The 19,265-nt window shown below is 44.0% G+C and overlaps 1 protein-coding gene across 4 annotated transcripts in view; it reads right to left on the reverse strand.

The window, feature by feature from the left end:
- Positions 1–19,265, reverse strand: part of ARNT2 (aryl hydrocarbon receptor nuclear translocator 2) — a 155,010-nt gene that overhangs the window by 66,710 nt on the left and 69,035 nt on the right. For 3 of the 4 annotated variants that reach the window (XM_081838932.1, XM_081838934.1, XM_081838935.1), the window contains exons 6-8: positions 11,361–11,463; positions 7,076–7,141; positions 4,259–4,353 (exon numbers count right to left, since the gene is read on the reverse strand). In XM_081838932.1, the coding sequence (XP_081695058.1) occupies positions 4,259–4,353; positions 7,076–7,141; positions 11,361–11,463 (264 nt within the window). The remainder of the gene's footprint in view (positions 1–4,258; positions 4,354–7,075; positions 7,142–11,360; positions 11,464–19,265) is intronic. The other variant, XM_081838933.1, reaches the window with a different exon arrangement.

Consider the following 19,265-nt stretch of genomic DNA (forward strand, 5'->3'; position numbering starts at 1 on the left):
CAATAATCAAGCTATCTTTAAAACTGTCAAGAAGATGCAATAGAGAAGACAGCACTACCCACCAGAAAGATGTACGGCCATAAGTTAAAATTGGCTAAGAGAGCCTATGGATGTGGTGTGATTGGGATGAGGGCATTTGCATTCTTCGGGGAGGAGGGGGACAGAGAAAAGAAAGCCGCCACCAGTTTGTGTTTGTGGTATGTTCCAACTCAGGCAACGAAAGGGCAGGATAACTCCAGTTCTGATTCATATCAGCAGGAGCTGTCAGAGGGAAGAGGAGTTCTTCAGCTCATCCAAGTGGTAAGGTCAGCCAAACCACCCCTTAACAATGCTGGATTCTACTCTTGGTCTCCTGTTGTTTTTCACATTTTCCCATATGGAAATATTCCCATGCGAGCGATTGAGTTACTGGTGTGTGTGTGTTTTGAACGGTGCAATGGACCAAGAAAGGGGAAAAGAAATGTCATTCCCAGAAGCCCTCATTCAAAACAGGATTGACTTACTGCAGAGGTTAGAATGCCTAGGCTCCAAAAAGCTACAGGCCTTTGGCCAACTGAACAATCCATGACCTTTTAAACTATCTCTGTCTGTGTCTCCTTATTGTTGTTTGTTTGTTGCTGTGTTGTGTATTTTTGTGTTTTTATATTGTAAACCGCCTTGTGACCCTTGTTCGGGGAAGGTATATAATTTTTAACAACAACAGGTTGTGAGACTCTTAATCTCCAAGTCATGGGTTTGAGCCCCCACGTTAGGCAAAATATTCCTGAAGTGCAAGGGGTTGGATGGCCCTCATGGTCCCAAATTATATTATTCTAAAATGTACATACACAGACACACAAAAGCGAAGCACCTGATGGTAAATAGAAAAAAGCATAACTCATTTCAAGATGCTGAAGCGTACAGTGGTACCTAGGGTTACGTACTTAATTCATTCCGGCGGTCTGTTCTTAACCTGAAACTGTTCTTAACCTGAAGCACCACTTTAGCTAATGGGGACTCCTGCTGCTGCCATGCCGCCAGAGCACGATTTCTGTTCTCATCCTGAAGCAAAGTTCTTAACCTGAGGTAATATTTCTAGGTTAGCGGAGTCTGTAAGCTGAAGTGTGTGTAACCTGAAGCGTGTGTAACCCGAGGTACCAGTGTACTGCATTTCTATTGATACCCAATGTGGTTCAGCCAGAACATCGGAAACTGCCTTATACCGAGTCATGCCATTGGCCCATCTAACTCAGTGGTGTCTACCCTGATTGGCAGGAGTTTCAGAGAGAGGATACTCCTAGCCCTACCTGGAAATGCCACGGATTGAACCCGGGACTTTCTGCATGCAAGGTTGATGCTCTAACCACTGAGCTACAGCACCTTCCCTAGTGTGTTTCAGCCAGAACACTGGGCACTGTCTTGTACTGAGTCAGACTGAGAGGGAACAGGATGTCCTGGGGGGGTTGATGCTCAAAAGCATCAGTTCTGAAGCAAATTGCAAGGCAAAACTCTCACTGACTTCGAACTGGGTGCTTTTGAGCTGTCTACAAGGATACACAGAAGTCACCCAGTTCATTTAGGCCTGTTCTGGCCAAAATGCAATGCTCTTCATCATCAGCACTGCCCCCCCCCCAATGCTGTTATCACAAGCTGCCTGTGACGCTCCAATCAGTTCCAAAACTGGTTTGACATCAGAGATAAATTGCTGTTGTGTGTTGAAGAAACAAGGTCAAACTCAACAAGCGAGAAGCTGAAGAAACAGCAGCCTTGTGTTTACCTAAGTCCTCTGCCTCCAGAATGGTCTCATTAAGGAGTGGTCAATGGGGTACCCCTCCAAAGGTTGTGGACTACAAGTCCCAGCCAGCATACCTGACATTCAGGGATTCTGGGAAGTGCAGCCCCAAACATCTAAGACACAACCTGATGGCTACCAGTGAACTATTATATACATTTAAAACACTCCTATACCACAGAATAAGGGACGCGGGTGGTGCTGTGGGTTAAATCACAGAGCCTAGGACTTGCCGATCAGAAGGTCGGTGGTTTGAATCCCCGTGACGGGGTGAGCTCCCGTTGATCAGTCCCTGCTCCAGCCAACCTAGCAGTTCGAAAGCATGTCAAAGTGCATGTAGATAAATAGGTACCGCTCCGGCGGGAAGGTAAATGGCGTTTCCGGGCACTGCTCTGGTTCACCAGAAGCGGCTTAGTCATGCTGGCCACATGACCCGGAAGCTGTATGCCGGCTCCCTCGGCCAATAAAGCGAGATGAGCACCGCAATCCCAGAGTCGGTCATGACTGGACCTAATGGTCAGGGGTCCCTTTACCTTTTTATACTACAGAATCCTGGGAACTGTAGTTTATTATGGGTACTGGGAACTGCAGCTCAGTGTGTGGAAGTGCCCTTAACTACAGTTCCCAGGACTCTTTGGGGGTGGCGAACCCATGACTGTTACAGGGTTTTGCATGGTGTGAACTGCAATCATAGCTAGATCCCAAGCTTCTGCATTTCCACACCAGTTCAGCATCAGAGGTGGTTGCTGGCTGGGCAAAGAGGGCCAAGGCATGGCTGTGCAGCTGGACTGCTTCTTTCCTTTGCATGCATTACAATATCCCGTTGGAATGCCAGGTTCTTCCAAAGAAAAACCCTACTGAGCCCATTCGAAAGCTTGGATGACAAGATGACGAGAGCTGACCTGCCCATAAGGATGGGTGAGCTGCAGGCTGCTTGCCCTGAAAATGAATCAGAGTCCTTCGTGGGGGCCCAATCAAACATCAAAAACCCTTTGGGGAGAGGGGTGTTCCATGTTTGATTGGGCCATTCGAGGGGCCCCACCCATCAGCTCAATTCCTTCTCCACTGGTCACGTTTCACTGTCCAAACTGATTTCCCATTGCCACCTCCAGGCCCAGTTCTTTCCCCATTCACTTGCCTGCCAACACATCCCTGCTCAAAGGATGTGTGTGTGTGTGTGTGTGTGTGTGTGTGTGTGTTTGTGTGTGTGTGGAACAGCTCAGATCCCAGCTTCCAAAGTACAACTCCCATCACCCCTTGCCATTGGCATTTTCGGGCAGTGATGATGAGAGCTGAAGTTCACTCCCCACCAGTCCCAAGAGGAAGCATATGTTGCAATGTCAAGACACTGCAAGGATCTATGGTTTTGGAAGCAGCATGGGGGAAGGAGGCTACTTTCATCCCACAAGGAGATGCTGCGCTGCTATTGCTTGCCTGGAGCCCCAGGTAAACTTCCCCCACATTGAGAACCAAAACAAGCTGGCAGAGTGTATATATGGGAATAAGCAGCATTGGGGTGGGTTACGCTCTTGAGTTGGGCTGTAACACCTGCCTAGATTCAACTTGCAGAAATAAAGAAGGGAGATTTGGCTATGGAAGCCCTCGTACTTCTTGAGAACATCCCCTAGACTCAGGGGGTACGCAACCCTTTTGGGGGCCGAGGGGCACATCTGGAAATCTAATAAACTGTGAGCACCAAGAAATTGGCATTTCACAGAAGGTGATGCTTAGAACCCTCTCCCCAAAACAACTATGGTAATCCAAAACAAATACCGTATTTTTCGCTCCATAAGATGCACTTTCTTCCTCCTAAAAAGTAAGGGGGAATGTGAGTGCGTCTTATGGAGCGAATGGCGCTGTGGAGAGAGGGAGAGCTGCACAGCGCCCCTTCAGTGCAGCGCCTCTCCCACGAAGCGGGAGGAGGAACGGAGTCCTGCTTGCTGTCATGGCTTCTGCCTTAGCCACACGCAGCCTCTTCTGAGCAGGGGGAGCCTTCATCCCGCTGCCCTGAAGAGGCTTCGAGTGGCTATCCCAGAAGCCAGATCCCTCTTCCTGTTCTGGCTTCTGGGATTCAGAATATTTTTTTTCCTTGTTTTCCTCCTCCAAAAACTAGGTGCGCCTTATGGTCTGGTGTATCTTATAGAGCGAAAAATACAGTATAACATAGACCCCAAAAAAGCAACACTACCCACAAAAGTCAACCACCCCACCAAACAACATAAAAGTGCCCCTGTGATTAGCAGGGGCCCTTGATGGAAGCCAAAGTGGGACGTTATGAACTGGTTGGGTATGGAGGAATGGTGGGAGGAACCAGGTGGGGAACCCCCGAGGGAAGAAGGTTCAGAGCCCAGGGAGTGGTAGTAGGACAATGATGAGTGGTCAGAGGGATTAAGGTTGTCTGGGCATGGATATGCTCCCATTTCAGCATAAGGAGACGCTCCCCAAACCAAAAACATTCATATAGAAAGAATTAAATATGTGCCTTGCCTATTTTACCTGCCGGAGGCCAGGCTTTGATGTAACCAGTACAATGGACCACAGCATACTGGGCCTCTCCTTCTTTCACTGGGCCAAGGCCATTCCTAAATGGAAATAAACCACACTTGTATCATTAAGTTTGTGATTGACAGAGCTCAAAGGAATCATTAAACAAACAAACAAACAAAAAAAACCCCCAAACAAACCCAAGAGAACTGTTGCTATTGCCACAGTAACGCCAGACTACATCCATCTTCAAACTATGTTATCCCTTCCATGTATGCCCCCACCATTGTGAACATCCAAATAATTTTTCACGCTCCTCAACATTGCCTGTTTGGAGGCTGAATTATGCCCCTCTCAATTTTGAGCCCTGCATTCTCATTTAAGGACCTTTTCAGCAGCACTAGCACAATTCACACTGAACCATAGTTTGTGCTAACCATAGTTAAGTACCCTAAACATGGCTTACAACTGCTTGTCTGCTTCCGTTCTCTCTCTAATCATCACTTGGTTCTCTAGGTGGTGACATCTGGAAGTGGAGCAACAGCCTTAACTATAGTTTGTTAACTCAGGAATCAAGAGAAACCATGGTTTGCAAAGCTACTTCAAGCCACCATTTTCAATTTGAATTTGTTGGCCAACTGCAAACTGTGGATTTATTATTATTATTATTATTATTATTATTACTACTACTACTACTACTATTATTAATTTCATTTCTTTATCAGGCATAATGCCAAACCTTAAAGCTTCCATAACCATGGTTTGACATGATGGTTGAATTGAGCCACTAGTTTAATAACCAGTATACAATTAGAACGGACTCCCCAGAGCAGATGGAGGCATAGGATGGAGAAAGGGTGTTCATCTCCCTTCCTCCCAGTTCATTCACTGATTTCACTCAAAAGATGAATACCTGGATAGCATATAAGATTAAGTCTTATCTAACTAAATAGGGATGTAACACACTGGCATTTAAAAATATATATTTCTAATTAAATGTACTTAAATGTACTAATTTAAAGTGCAGGCAGAGCTGTGTAAATTAAAGAAACAGGCACACCCCACACTAGAAAGAATCACAGTCCTCACTAGAACGCAGAGCGAGAGCATGAGATCAGTTCTCAGCTCATCGTAATTCCACTCTTTTGCCAATTGTTAACTCAATTGCTCTGCTAAAATTAAATCAGCACATTGGCAAAGTTACTGAATTCTTTAGCTTCCTCATATTAAGCTATTAACACTCTTTTCCTCGCCGCGCAAATATGTTCACTGGCCAGCGGTAACGGCCCATATGAGCTTGCCTTCCTTATTGCGAATCGCATCACTATGTAGCCTAATATTGGGGTGGATCCAAATGTTCACATTACCACTAACTCCACATTCAGTACGCTCCCATTGTTAGTTTTAGAAGCCACGTTCATACGACGTTAGTCCCAGTCCAAATCAACTCTTAAGTTCTTTGAGAAATACTGCTGTTTGATGTGGGGTGTTGCCCGCCCTTCAAAGCAGCTTCAGTCTAAATAGAAAACTGTATGTGGATTAAGTTGCAATGTGCACACTTGAGACACATGCGCAAAGGAGTGCACAAGTGCAGGTGGCTGTTTGATGACTAGGAGTTCCACACGGGTTGGAGGGATAATAATAGTAATAGTAATTATTATTATTATTATTATTATTATTATTATTATTATTATTACCCAGCCCTCTCCAGCCAAGGACGGGCTCAGGGCAGCTAACAACCAATAATAAAAACAAGGTGAATGAATACAACTTAAAAACAAGATTAAAATACAACATTAAAACATTTGGATAGAAGAACCAAAACAGTAATGAGCATCAGGGGAAAGCATCCCTGCCCCACCTCTGATCTGAACACCACCATGAATATGCAGCTTCAAATCAGGATGGATAAAAATCAATGGGTTTTTTATATAAAAAAAGATTTTTTTTTAATTTAAATTGGATTTTAAAAATAAAATGGTTTTGGAGGAAAAATCTTTCTAAAGAGAGTTTTCTATTTAAGTTACATTATAGTCCAAAGGCTACTCATCAGGAAATAAGGATTTGTTTTAAGTTTTTCATGTGTGCTAAAACTCAGTCTAAGGTTGGTTTGTTGTTGTTTTTAAATCGTTTAACCACATCAGTTAACAAACATGGATACATATGCTACAATGTTATTGTTTTAGTTAAACAAATTGTTTAAATTGTTATTAAGGGAATGATTCTTTTTCTCCTTCCAATAAATTACAGCAGAAAACTTGTCCAAATATCAACAGTTAACTCACTAAACCTCACAATAATTTCATGATTATCTGTCAATGTAGTTCTAACATGAGTTAAATTACGATTTATAACCAAATCAGTCATTTCTTATATAACTGTAAAAACTACTCTGAAAACTTATTATTCCAAAAATGAAACCTTCATCTGGTTGTAAATATTAAGATTATACCAGCAAGAATGAGTCTCTCTGTTAAAAAAAATGATTTAAATCAAGTCTTACTGACTAGTGATTTAAATCATGATTTAAATCAAATCCACCGTGCTTCAAATGCAGGGGGTGGGAATGACCTTGCTGTGTCTTAAGCTGCAAACGTGAACATACTCTGAATCAACCTTAAGAGAAGGGGGCCCACTGAATTCAATGTGACTTAACTTGCACATGAATTCCCACTGATTCCAAGAGGACAACTCTAAGCGTGGCTAAGTCTGGATCTACCCAAATGTCTACTCTGAAAAGTAACAACTCTCCAGGGTCCCGAGAGGAGACCTAACGAAACGGCCAACCGGATGTCAAACCAGCGAAGGAAAGACTCCTACCTGTATCTTTTTCGCATGGTGGTTATTCTGTTCAGAGGCAAGTGATCCAGTGGGGCATTTCCACACCTGCAAGCAAACCAGCACATCAACGAGTTGAGTAAAAACACTTGATTGCAGAGGGAAGGGGAGAGACAATACCGTATTGGCCCAAATGTAAGCCGCACCCGAATATAAGCCATACCTTTAAAATTCAAGGGGGGGGGGAGAAAAAAAGACAATACCCGAATATAAGATGCTCCCTTAAAATTCTGAGGGCACTCACACCCATTCTGTTTTACCGTATGTCTGTTTCAGCAGCAATATCGTAAAAGCCAATTTTTGTAAGGTTGCAAATCTAAGCCATACTTTAACTCTTCACGGTCAGAATTTGGGGGAAAAGTGAGGCTTATATTCAGGCCAATACGGTATGTGCCATCAGGAATCTTTTGGGGTAGATGATTTTTAGCAAACCTAATCAGATTGAGAACTGTAGCCTATTTTCCTTGAAACTGTCCCTTGACCTGTTTCCACCCAATACACTGGCTGCCTTTCAGATGTTCTGACCTACAGCTTCAGGCCCATTGCACTATACATTTAAAGCAGTATTGTGCCACTTTAAATAGCCATGGCTTCACCAAAGCATCCTGGGATCTGTAGTGTGTTAAAAGTACTGAGAGTTGCTAGGAGACCCCCTTTGCACTCACAAAGCTACAGTTCCCAGAGTGCTTTAACAATCAATCCCTCTTCCCAAGGAGCTCTGAGAATTGTAGCTCTGTGAGGCTATTAGCAACCTGTAGTTAGGAAGCTATAGTTCCCAGGATTCCTTGTGGGCGAGCCATGACTTTTTAAATCAGTATAATAGTACTTTGAATGTATAGCACACATGGGGATCTCTGTCAGGCCCAACCAGTATGTTTAGTTCAGAACAGCTTCTGGAGATACCAGGCTGCCCTAGATGTTCCAATTGTTCAAATTAGGGAGGGGTAGGGAAACACACACCAGAAAACGGTAACTCATAAAAGAACAAGGGTGAAATACAAATTGCACCATCAATAGCAGTTTGGTAAAGGAGCTCCTAGCCCACAATTCTTTTTTACTGGCCCATAATCATTATTTTTACAAGCCCTATGCCTGCGTTAGTCATTTTTGTGGTGAGCTGAATGAAAACAAAAGAATCTTCTGATCTGCAAACGTTCTCCCTCTCGAGTGGTGACCTGGAAGGGATCGATTTTATCTCCAGGTGGCTGTTTGGCAAGACTGACCGATAAATATGACTCACAGAAGTTAATTTCCAATACAGTGGTACCTCGGGTCACAGACGCTTCAGGTTACAGACTCCGCTAACCCAGAAAAAGTGCTTCAGGTTAAGAACTTTGCTTCAGGGTTAGAACAGAAATCACACTGTGGTGGCGCGGCAGCAGTGGGAGGCCCCATTAGCTAAAGTGGTACCTCAGGTTAAGAACAGTTTCAGGTTAAGAACGGACCTCCAGAATGAATTAAGTTCTTAACCTGAGGTACCACTGTACTTGGAGAGCACACACTACAAGGATTTTGAACTAGAGCTGAGCTGGAATTTATCTGAAGACATTTATTTCTGAGGAAATTCCCGAGATCTATCTTTCTTTGTTTGCCTTCTCCCCACCTCAGCCCCGCAAAAGAATAAGGTGACTTTACAGAACTTTCTCTGAATATTTGTCACCTCTTCTTTGTACTGTCCTAAACATCTTCCTAAACACCAGGAAGAACTTTCTGACAGTAAGAGCTGTTTGGTAATGGAACAGACTCCCATGAGGTGGCAGACTCTCCTTCCTTCGAAGTTTTAAAGGAGAGGTTGGATGATCCTCTGTTATGTATGATCTAGCTGAGATTCCTACATTGCAGGGGGTTGGACTAGATGACCCTTGGGGTCCCTTCCAACTCTACAATTTCATGATTCTGGAAAGATACAAAATGGCTGCCAGCAGTTGTCATGGCAGGAAGAACCACCTCTCCCCATACAAACCAACCCAGATCCTGCACTTGCCATCCAAGGCCCTTCTCTATGTCCCCACTCCCCCAGAAGTTTGGAGGGTAACAACACAAGAACATCATTACATGTCTTTAGGCACCAGGCAAAAACATTCCTCTTTACTCAAGCCTTTGGCCATAAAATAATCTATAGCCTGGAGGGGGGGTGGAGAGAGACTGTTGTTGTTATTATTATTTCATTATGCTGCCTAGTATTTTCCTCTGTATGTTTTATATTATTACACTCCCTAAATTATGTTCTTAATGTTGTACACCACCCTGAGATTGTTAGATAAAGGGTGGTATAGAAATCTAAGAAATACTAAATGATGATGATGATTACGATGATGATGTTCAGCACCTCAGAAAAAACAATGTATGAGATGGAATGAGTAAAAGAATCCCAAATATATTCTGAGGCCAAAGAATGGCTAAATCATAACCCACAGACCCATGGGATGTTTAATTACCGCAAATGCAATTTGACCGAGACAATAAAAGATTTAACAAGCAGTCACCTAAAATGTTTGAAAATTGCAAAATGAAGATGTTCTCCAGATTTGCTCATCTGCTAAAATTAGTTGGTGATTAATTCCTCTTGCCTTTCAACATGCTTTTAAATAATAACATTGGTTTGTTGTGAAACACAAACACAGTCCCCATTTCCATTCCGTTGTGGAATGTTTGGGCCCTAAAGTGCTGGTTTCAATAGTCACACATTAGGGTGACACAAAGGCTCACATTCCAGTGGTTGATTTGAATCATTTTTTTTTTCCTCCTGAAGAAGTACAGGAGAAAATTAAGTTCTGGTAAACACGACTGTCGAAAGGATATGAGCTGTTGGTTCTTTTATTAATGGCAGAAAAATGCAAAATTCAGATTTATTGACATGGTAATGAAAGCAGGCACCAGAGAGTTCACTGAACAGCACATGCTACTCATGGCTTGGCAAAAATCCACCTTCGTAAAAGGATGTGTTCATTGCACATCGAAAGCAACGATCGAACCTCTTTTTCATGGCCTGCTGAACCACCAATATGGAGACTCATATTTGAACGGAAACTTGACTTATGATACTGAGCCAGGCCACTTGTCCATCTAACTCAGCACTGGCTGTGCTGTTTGGTAGCGGCTCTGCAAGGGAGGAGCAGGTAGTGGTGAGGGGTTGCTGCTGCAAGGTAGAGACAAGGTCGGAGCAGTGATAGTGCAGCAGTGGAGCCAACCCAGAGTTTCCTCCAATGTCCCTGAATTTTCCTGACCTTGCCATGCCCTCTCACTAGTCCAGTTTGCAGCTTGGAGATACTGGGAGCTGATCCTTTGACTTTTCACATGCCAAGCATGGAGATAAAATAGAACTCTTCCAGGTGACCACTCAAGAGGGAGAACATTTGCAGATCTGAAGGTCTATCATGGGGTCATAGACCCCTAACTTTGCCAAGCATTCATGTTCTCCATATTTTACTGCACAGGCTGAATTCAATGGAAGATACCTATCAATGTATCTGGATGCTTTTCGGTGCCAAGGGTCTGCAGGAAAGTCTGTGGACTTTATCTGCTGTCCAATGAAACCCTATTAGAAGTTTATATTTTTTTTAGAGGAACAATTCATAGGAATCCTTGCTGGTCTAGGGAAATGCCCCTCCCCTTGCTTTCTACAGTGGACATCCACGTGTTTATGGGAATCCCATAGGAGGGAAATTGGGGTACCGTATTTTTCGCTCTATAAGACGCACCAGACCATAAGACGCACCTAGTTTTTAGAGGAGGAAAACAAGAAAAAAAATATTCTGAATCTCAGAAGCCAGAACAGCAAGAGGCATCGCTGTGCAGTGAAAGCAGCAATCCCTCTTGCTTTTCTGGCTTCTGAGATAGCTGCGCAGCCTGCATTCGCTCCATAAGACGCACACACATTTCCCCTTACTTTTTAGGAGGGAAAAAGTGAGTCTTATAGAGCAAAAAATACGGTATTTGTTTTGCATGCATCCAGGTCAGTCCCAGGGATCTCCAGTTAAAAACAGAGGTGGGGAACCCTTTTCAACCCAAGGGTTCCTTCTGGGTACCACACACAATTGGTGGGCATAGCAAGAGGCAAAAGCTGGCAGAACAACAAATCTGAATTTTACCATTGCAAATTGGCAACGCCACTCAATTGAACTCGACCAAATCCTTGCAGTTTTTTCATCAAGTCTATCCAAATATTTTGCACCTAATCTCCACTGCAGGCTATTCCACCATATTGCTGCTTCTGGAGGCACACAAAAAGCAATGAAGCACTGCATGTTTGAACAGAAGGGTATACCTCATTCTGCATATGAACGACCGCCTTGATCCCATGCACATTCTCATTGAAGATTGCTGGCCCTCTTTTTTCACTGTCCCAGTCTTCAAATCCAAAATCCTCCCTAAGAAGATAGAAGAGGAAGGGAGAAGGAGAAGAATGAGTCACAAGTCTACCATTTTCACTCACTCACCCATAATCCCTTTTTCTGTACCTGTTAATCTGCTATGGAGCCTAAGTGTGTAGTGAAAGATTCTGGGGGCATATATCTCCCATACATACTAGCAGGAGATAGTAATAAAGGACTAAAGGAGATAGTAATAAAGGACTAAAATCAAGTGTGCATTTTGTAGAACTGTAATTAACCAATGAACATGACTTCAACAAGACCATTATTCAAACCTTAATAATAAAAAGTATTTCAAATAAAGCAATATAACATTTTTTAATTTTACGATCAAGTCACATACTGGAAAACTTAGGAAAAACCCCTCCCTTTCTGTTCCCAATGCTAGACAGTTATGAAAGTCGTAATTGCATCCATGTGATATTCTGGCATGGGACACCTTAATGAAGCATGCTACCCGCAGTCATATTTTTGACAATTACATCTTCACTTTGGAATGCATTTAGAAGATGCCTCAAAAGGTTGCTGCACGAGCCAGATCTTGCCCTGAAGTATACCCGTGCAACCCCGTGACCTAGTTTAGAGGTGTGACTCAGAAGACTATTTATGACAAGGGAAATGATGACAGTGATCTCAAACAATCCGGTTTTCTGTTGTTACATTTCTTCACCCAGAGACGCAAAGGGCCAGTTCTCTCCCTGCAGCTGATGAAGGCAAGAGTCATTCAAATCAAATTCCACAGGAATCCCTGAGGTATGAAGGTTAAACAACTGATACATCTTTAGCTGAGTGCAGGATCCACTCTGACTCCCCCTGCTCCAACCTCACAATTTTACAGCTATCATTCATATCCCCAAAGGAGACTGCTAGGTTCAAATGGGGAATACACTCAACGGTGCAATGTCCCGCTTTGGATAACATCTGATTTCTCAACATTTCGTTGTCTCCTGCATAGAGACATCTGGGAAGATGGCTTCATCAACTTCCTCATTATGCAAGCAGGACGTCAGGACTGGACTGTGGGCAGCTTTTTGGTGTGAGCCAAGGAGCCCATGCAAGCAGTCACTAAAAGCAAATTAGAACCAGAGGACAAGCCAGAAGTTAAGATCCAAAAGAAACCCCAAAATATACGGTCAAATCATAGTTCAGAAAAACGTTCCACAAGAAAAGGTCAACTGTCTCTTCTCCTTGACCATCAACTCTTAGACAACCCACTCAGCCAGTCATGGATTAACATCCTAATCATTTTAGATTTCAGCCTCCCTCAACCTGCCATGATATGGGCCTCACTCCCACTGCATACAGAAGGATGCAGGAAACCGCATCAGTCAAGTGAGAGTGTTCTGCCTGAACACTGAGGTCCAGCGCTAAGGGCCTTCTGGTGGTTTCCTCGCTGCGAGAAACCAAGTTACAGGGAACCAGGCAGAGGGCCTTCTCGGTAGTGGCGACCGCCCTGTGGAACACCCTCCCACCAGATGTCAAAGAGAAAAATAACTACCAACCTTTTAGAAGACATCTGAAGGCAGCCCTGTTTAGGGAAGCTTTTAATGTTTAATGGATTATTGTATTTTAGTGTTTTGTTGGAAGCCGCCCAGAGTGGCTGGGGAAACCCAGCCAGATGGGCGGGGTATAAATAAATAAATAAATAAATAAATAAATAAATAAATAAATATCTCAAAAAGTATGAGCTTCTCCCCAACTACTGAATCACATGTTTGTACCACAGTGCTCTCTCCTCCCCTACTAATTCCCCTCCCCACTCAATTCCATCTGTTTTCTCATCTCCCATTTTTAATTTCCAAGTCCTTTTCATTGGTGCACAGTGAACTGCAAATCAAGAACAAATAACAGCACAGCTGTGTTCCACATGAGAGGCTGAGCACAGGGAGGCAGTAAACTTTGTTCTGATTACGATTCTGTCAAATGACCACAAAGCATTCATCTTTCTTGTGGGCTTCTACATTTGAATCGCTACTTGCAACGGATGCAAATCCTAAGACCTCACATGAGCAGCATTGGTGCAAAATATGTATTAAAATCTGGTCATAAGGCATCAAGGAAATATCAGTAAGGAAACAATGCAAAATGTAAATACAGATTCATCTGATTTGATACCGTTACTTAAAGTGCTGAGTTCGCTCAGGGGCAGGAATTGCCTTAAAACTTGGGGGGGGTGGAGATTCCCCTATTAATATGAAACTATCAAAATCACAGTTCCTAAAACAATACACGAACCAAAGCACAGCTAACATGTGAATATTGCACTTCTCTGAAAGTTGTGGTGCTGTTCTAAAAACCAATTAACGTGGACAAAAATGCAGCTTATGTTAGTGGAAAGCGTGCATAAAAATATGCTATAACTGAAAAATAACACACTAAAAATGCATTAATTCGGGAAATTTGCTTGTAAAAATGTACATACTATGCAAAATTGAATACAAAAATGTGTACACCAGGAGAACGTTGCACTAAAATGTTGATGAATTTTCATGAGTGCTTGTTGTTTTTAAATTGCAAACTGATGTGGAAATGTAGAGTACAGTGGTAGCTCTGGATGTGAACGGGATCCGTTCTGGAGCCCCGTTCACATCCTGAGTAGAACGCAACCCGCACCTGTGTGTCACGATTCGCCGCTTCTGCGCATGCGTGTGACTTCATTTTGAGCGTCTGCGCATGCGCAGGTGGCGAAACCCGGAAGTAACACGTTCCATTACTTCCGGGTCGCCGTGGAGTGTAACCTGAAAATGTTCAACCTGAAGCATATTTAACCCGAGGTATGACTGTACTGAACTTAAGGATGGAAAAATAGAAATGGAGAGAAGGAAACTGACAGATTCATCCACACATTCATCCATACCTGCACCGCCAACTTGGTGTCCATCCAGAAATTTGGGACTACAACTCCCACAAGCATCAGTCAGCATGGCTATGATGCCTGGGGGTGATGGGAATCATAGTCCAAAACATCTACAGGGCAGGTTGCTGAAGGTTGCCTTTACAGTGTTTCTCAAGAAGGGCCTCCTAAAGGTAAAGGTAAAGGACCCCTGGACGGTTAAGTCCAGTCAAAGGCGACAATGGGGGGCAGGACTCATCTCGCCTTCAGGCTGAGGGAGCTGGCGTTTGTCCATAGACAGCTTTCCAGGTCATCTGGCCAGCAAGACTAAACCGCTTCTGGCGCAATGGGACACTGTGACAGAAACCAGAGCGCACGGAAACACCATTCACCTTCCCGCCACAGCGGAACCTATTTATCTACTTGCACTGGCGTGCTTTCGAACTGCTAGGTTGGCAGGAGCTGGGACAGAGCAATGGGAGCTCATCCCATCGTGGGGATCTGAACCGCCAACCTTCCAATCGGCAAGCCCAAGAGGCTCGGTGGTTTAGACCACAGTGCCACCTGCATCCCTCCTAGCAGCTATGCTACAGTGTAAAAATAAAGACTCCTCTAAGGGTGAACTCTGATCCACTTCAAAAATACAGAGTAATCTTGCCTTTACAAGCAGTTCAGACCTTTTGCACAGTACTGTCTATCTGGAATGTCAGTGGCTCTCCAGGAGAGACAGGTCATTCCACGACCTGGAGATGCCAGGGGGGTTGGTAGGTGGAAGTACAGTTGTACCTCGGGTTAAGTACTTAATTCGTTCCGGAGGTCTGTTCTTAACCTGAAACTGTTCTTAACCTGAAGCACCGCTTTAGCTAATGGGGCCTCCTGCTGCTGCCGCGCCACCAGAGGATGATTTCTGTTCTCATCCTGAAGCAAAGTTCTTAACCCGAGGGACTATTTCTGGGTTAGCGGAGTCTGTAACCTGAATCATATGTAACCTGAAGCGTATGTAATCCGAGGTACCACTGTATTAGCCTTTTAGGTGATCAAATGAATTGTCCGTCACCTATCAGGAAGTATGAGAAAACACCAATTTAACCGCTTACCGTACGGTCCACTCAAGTGAACAATGTAGCAGCAAGGAAGGGACATACAGAACCTGTCTCATCAGCTCCTGGGAGCAGGGATTTCCCCTCCCTCCAACGTTGTTCCACTCACACAAACAGATAATTTGCACGAGTGGCTAAACACTTTCATTGGCAGTTAAATGCTCGTAGTCAACCAACAGATAGGTAAATCCAAACATGAGAATTTTGGATTTAAATTGACACATGTCGGCTGGCAGCTTCTGCCATGACAATTTCCTAGGGCCTTAAACATTTTCCCTGGATGGAAGGAGCGCTGGGTCCATTTCCTGGTTTGGTACCTAGTCCAGCATGACAACACTCGTTCCATCATCACAAGAGAGGCCCATAATCAACGCAGCAGCTGCACAGCCCAAATTATATTGCTCCTTGCATCATAGACAAACAGATGGCTAATAAAGAAAAATAAAATACTGTCTCAATTTAGGTCTAATTTATAACAGTGAAAATTGCTTTCGATAGCCCGGGACTGACATGCAGCCTGATATGTAATCAGCAATTAACCAGCTGTCCTCCCCGCATCCCCCACAGTGCCACTGTATGACAATGGCTGGCAAGGTGCAAGCAATATAGCCTGGACTCGATGCCCCTAAAGTGCTTAACGTGGCCTGTAATTGCTTTTTAGAATTCCAAGAATCCAGTTGTGATTCTGAAGTGTCTAGCCCTCAGGGGGTTGGGGGTGGGCTGGGCAGATAAAGATGCTAAAAGGAAATTGCAGCCCAGTAAACTATTTGTGCGTTTGCATCAGTGGACTGCAGCACTCGCATCAATCCAACATCATCCACAGGAGCATTTGCCCTCCGTGTAATAAATATAATACTGCTGCTGCAATAATTTATATATCCATCTGGTGCTCAATGTATTTTACATCCATTACCTCAGTTACAACGACCCTGTGAGGCAGGTTAATCTTCCCCTCGTGTTGCAGATGGCAAGAGGCCAAACTGGTAAAGCAAAATGGAAGCCGCATGTTCTGCTCCCCAGTCTAATTTTGCAGAGTTTAGTCACAGTGCCTGGTTTTTTCCTGTGTCCACTTCACATTGCTGGCTGCAACTGAAGAGCAGGAGGCAGGGGAGAAATAGATCCAGCCTATGGGCCAGATCCCTCAATCCCCCCCACTCTTTGTGGTGGCCAACTCTGACAAGTGGCCGAAACCACTGGCCTGTCAATCACCTGACATCACAACCAAGTCAGGCGGTTAACACTTGTCAGCGTTCACAGAGGATTTCTGTAACGGCTGCTTTGTTGATGGGCAGTGACAGAGGCCTCCTTTTAAGAACTGTGCTGTGAAAAACACATTAATAAGATGCAGTTAATATTGCATCACTTTATGATATTTAATATGGTCAGGCTGATTTCAATTAACACCTATGGATATCATACACAACTTACCGTATTTTTCTGTGTATAAGAAATTAAGTTGTTTAGCTTTTTTGGAGGGTGGGGGAGGTCACTTCCGCCGATCGCTCACCCATCTGGCCGCCACTGCCAATCGCTTGCCACAGCCACTGCCAATAGCACACCTTGCCACAGCCACCAATTGTCTGTCCGCTCGCTGCCACCAACAGCCCACCCACCTACTTGCCACAGTTGCCAATCACCTGCCTGCATTGCCATAGCTGCCAATCGCCTGCCCAATTGCCACAGCCCATCAATTACCCGCCCAATCGCCACTGCCAATCTCCTGCTTGCTGCTGCCATTAATCGCACATCCCCCCTCTGCATTCACTATCTGTGTATAAGACAACACCCAATTTTTGCCTAATATTTTTTAGCAAAAAGCATTGTCTTATACAAGGAAAAATATGTTATGAATATGATTTTCTATGGAGCTATGAATTACAGTTTGTTGTTCTTCCAGTGTCCCTGAGGAAAGTTTCGAATGAAACACATTGGGTAATTTACCATTTTATTAAAATTCACTACATTTCCCAGCATCCCTTTGATACTTTTTCTCCCCTTTCCCCACCTTATTTCCTCCCCCCACTTAACAGCTAAGTTCGACCTGAGGGATATGGTGGCTCCTTGTTTATGGAATTCTCTCTGTAGGGATGCATGTCTGGTGCCATTACTATCTGTTCTTAGGTGCCAGGCAAAAAAATGGTCTTATTTACCCTAGTCTTTGGATCTTAATCTTCTCCTTATCATTTACTGTGGTGGAGCTGGACCTGATTTTTTAAAAATATATTACTTGTGTATTATAGGTTGTTTTACACTTATTTTTAATGTTCATTTTTGTAAGCTGCTCTGAGTTTCCTGTTTTAAAAAGCAACTAATAAATGCAATAAATAATAATAATAGTGGTTCTTTGCCTTACACAGCCTAGTGAATTCATGGATAGAACGAGACCTGAAGCCAGGGATTCCAAAATTGCAGGTCACCTGCCAAACGCTCTCCACTTGGCTCCTCGGAATAACCGAAGAACATATATAAAAGAACACCCAATATATTCCAATGTTCTTTTTATCGCTTTGCAACACTTGAGATGGAGTCCATCCATCAAGAGCTGGGCTGCCCCCTTAATAGTGGGGGATTCTTCCCAATCTGGCTCCAGCCCATCTTGACACAATAGAAGCACACGTTAAACACAGCCATGTTGAAGTTTATAGGCTGATAATAAAATGCAGCCCAGGTTTTATTGCCTAGGTTTCCATTCTCTTCTACAACCCCCACTGGGCAGCTAAATCTAGCTCCTTTTCAAAGTCACCCTTCTCTCTAGAATTCCTAGATTCTATGACACTTCTTCCTAGCACCAAAAGATAAAAGAAGAAAAAACAGGAAGGAATGTAGAGCACACCTACAACAAGCCAGCTATCATCAGATGTAATTCCCTGCTTCCCAAGGGGAAAAAAAAATATTGATTCCCAATTTGGGGGAAGGGATGCACTTCAGTGGTAGAGCGCAGGCTTTGCATACACAAGTTCCCAGGTTTAATCCCCAGGTAGGGACGCGGGTGGCGCTGTGGGTTAAACCACAGAGCCTAGGACTTGCTGATCAGAAGGTCGGCGGTTCGAATTCCCGCGATGGGGTGAGCTCCCGTTGCTCGGTCCCAGCTCCTGCCAACGTAGCAGTTCAAAAGCACGTCAAAGTGCAAGTAGATAAATAGGTACCGCTCTGGCAGGAAGGTAAACGGCGTTTCCATGCGCTGCTCTGTTTCGCTTAGTCATGCTGGCCACAAGACCTGGAAGCTGTACGCCGGCTCCCTCGGCCAATAAAGTGAGATGAGCGTCACAACCCCAGAGTCGGCCACGACTGGACCTAATGGTCAGGGGTCCCTTTACCTTTACCTAGGGCTGGGAAAGATCCTTGTGGAAGACCTTGGAGAGCTGCTGCCAGTCAGTGTAGCGAGTGAGATGGACCAATCGGACTTGGGATAGAGTACTTTCTGTGTGCATTGCAAGTAGCAGAACTGCTGAAAAACTGTGCATACCTCAAGCTTTAAAATAAAGATTCTGTATCAAAGCAATCCAAATTTTGCAAACTAAGAAACTGTATAGTTTTATCACCTTTTCCAGATTCACCCCCACCCCCAAGATTTTATGAAACTATTTTGCACGATGTGTTCTGCTGTTAGTAACACAAGCCTCTGCAAGACACACTTCTTGTTCCCAGCCACTGCAGAACTTACCCAGCCATCTCTCTGCCTTTACAAATTCTCACACACTTTCAAGCATGTCTTTGTGGCCACTAGGGATAGAAAAGTGCTTTTCAAAATAAAGAAAGTAGCAGGGGCAGTCTTTGGTCTTTCAAATTTCAGTGGTGCCCTGTACAAGGCCAAAATTCAGCGCACCCCCCCAACCTCTCACCTTCCATTCTGCTCAATTCACTAC

Source organism: Podarcis erhardii (assembly GCF_964252035.2).
Source record: "Podarcis erhardii genome assembly, chromosome: 14".
Taxonomy (NCBI): domain Eukaryota; kingdom Metazoa; phylum Chordata; class Lepidosauria; order Squamata; family Lacertidae; genus Podarcis; species Podarcis erhardii.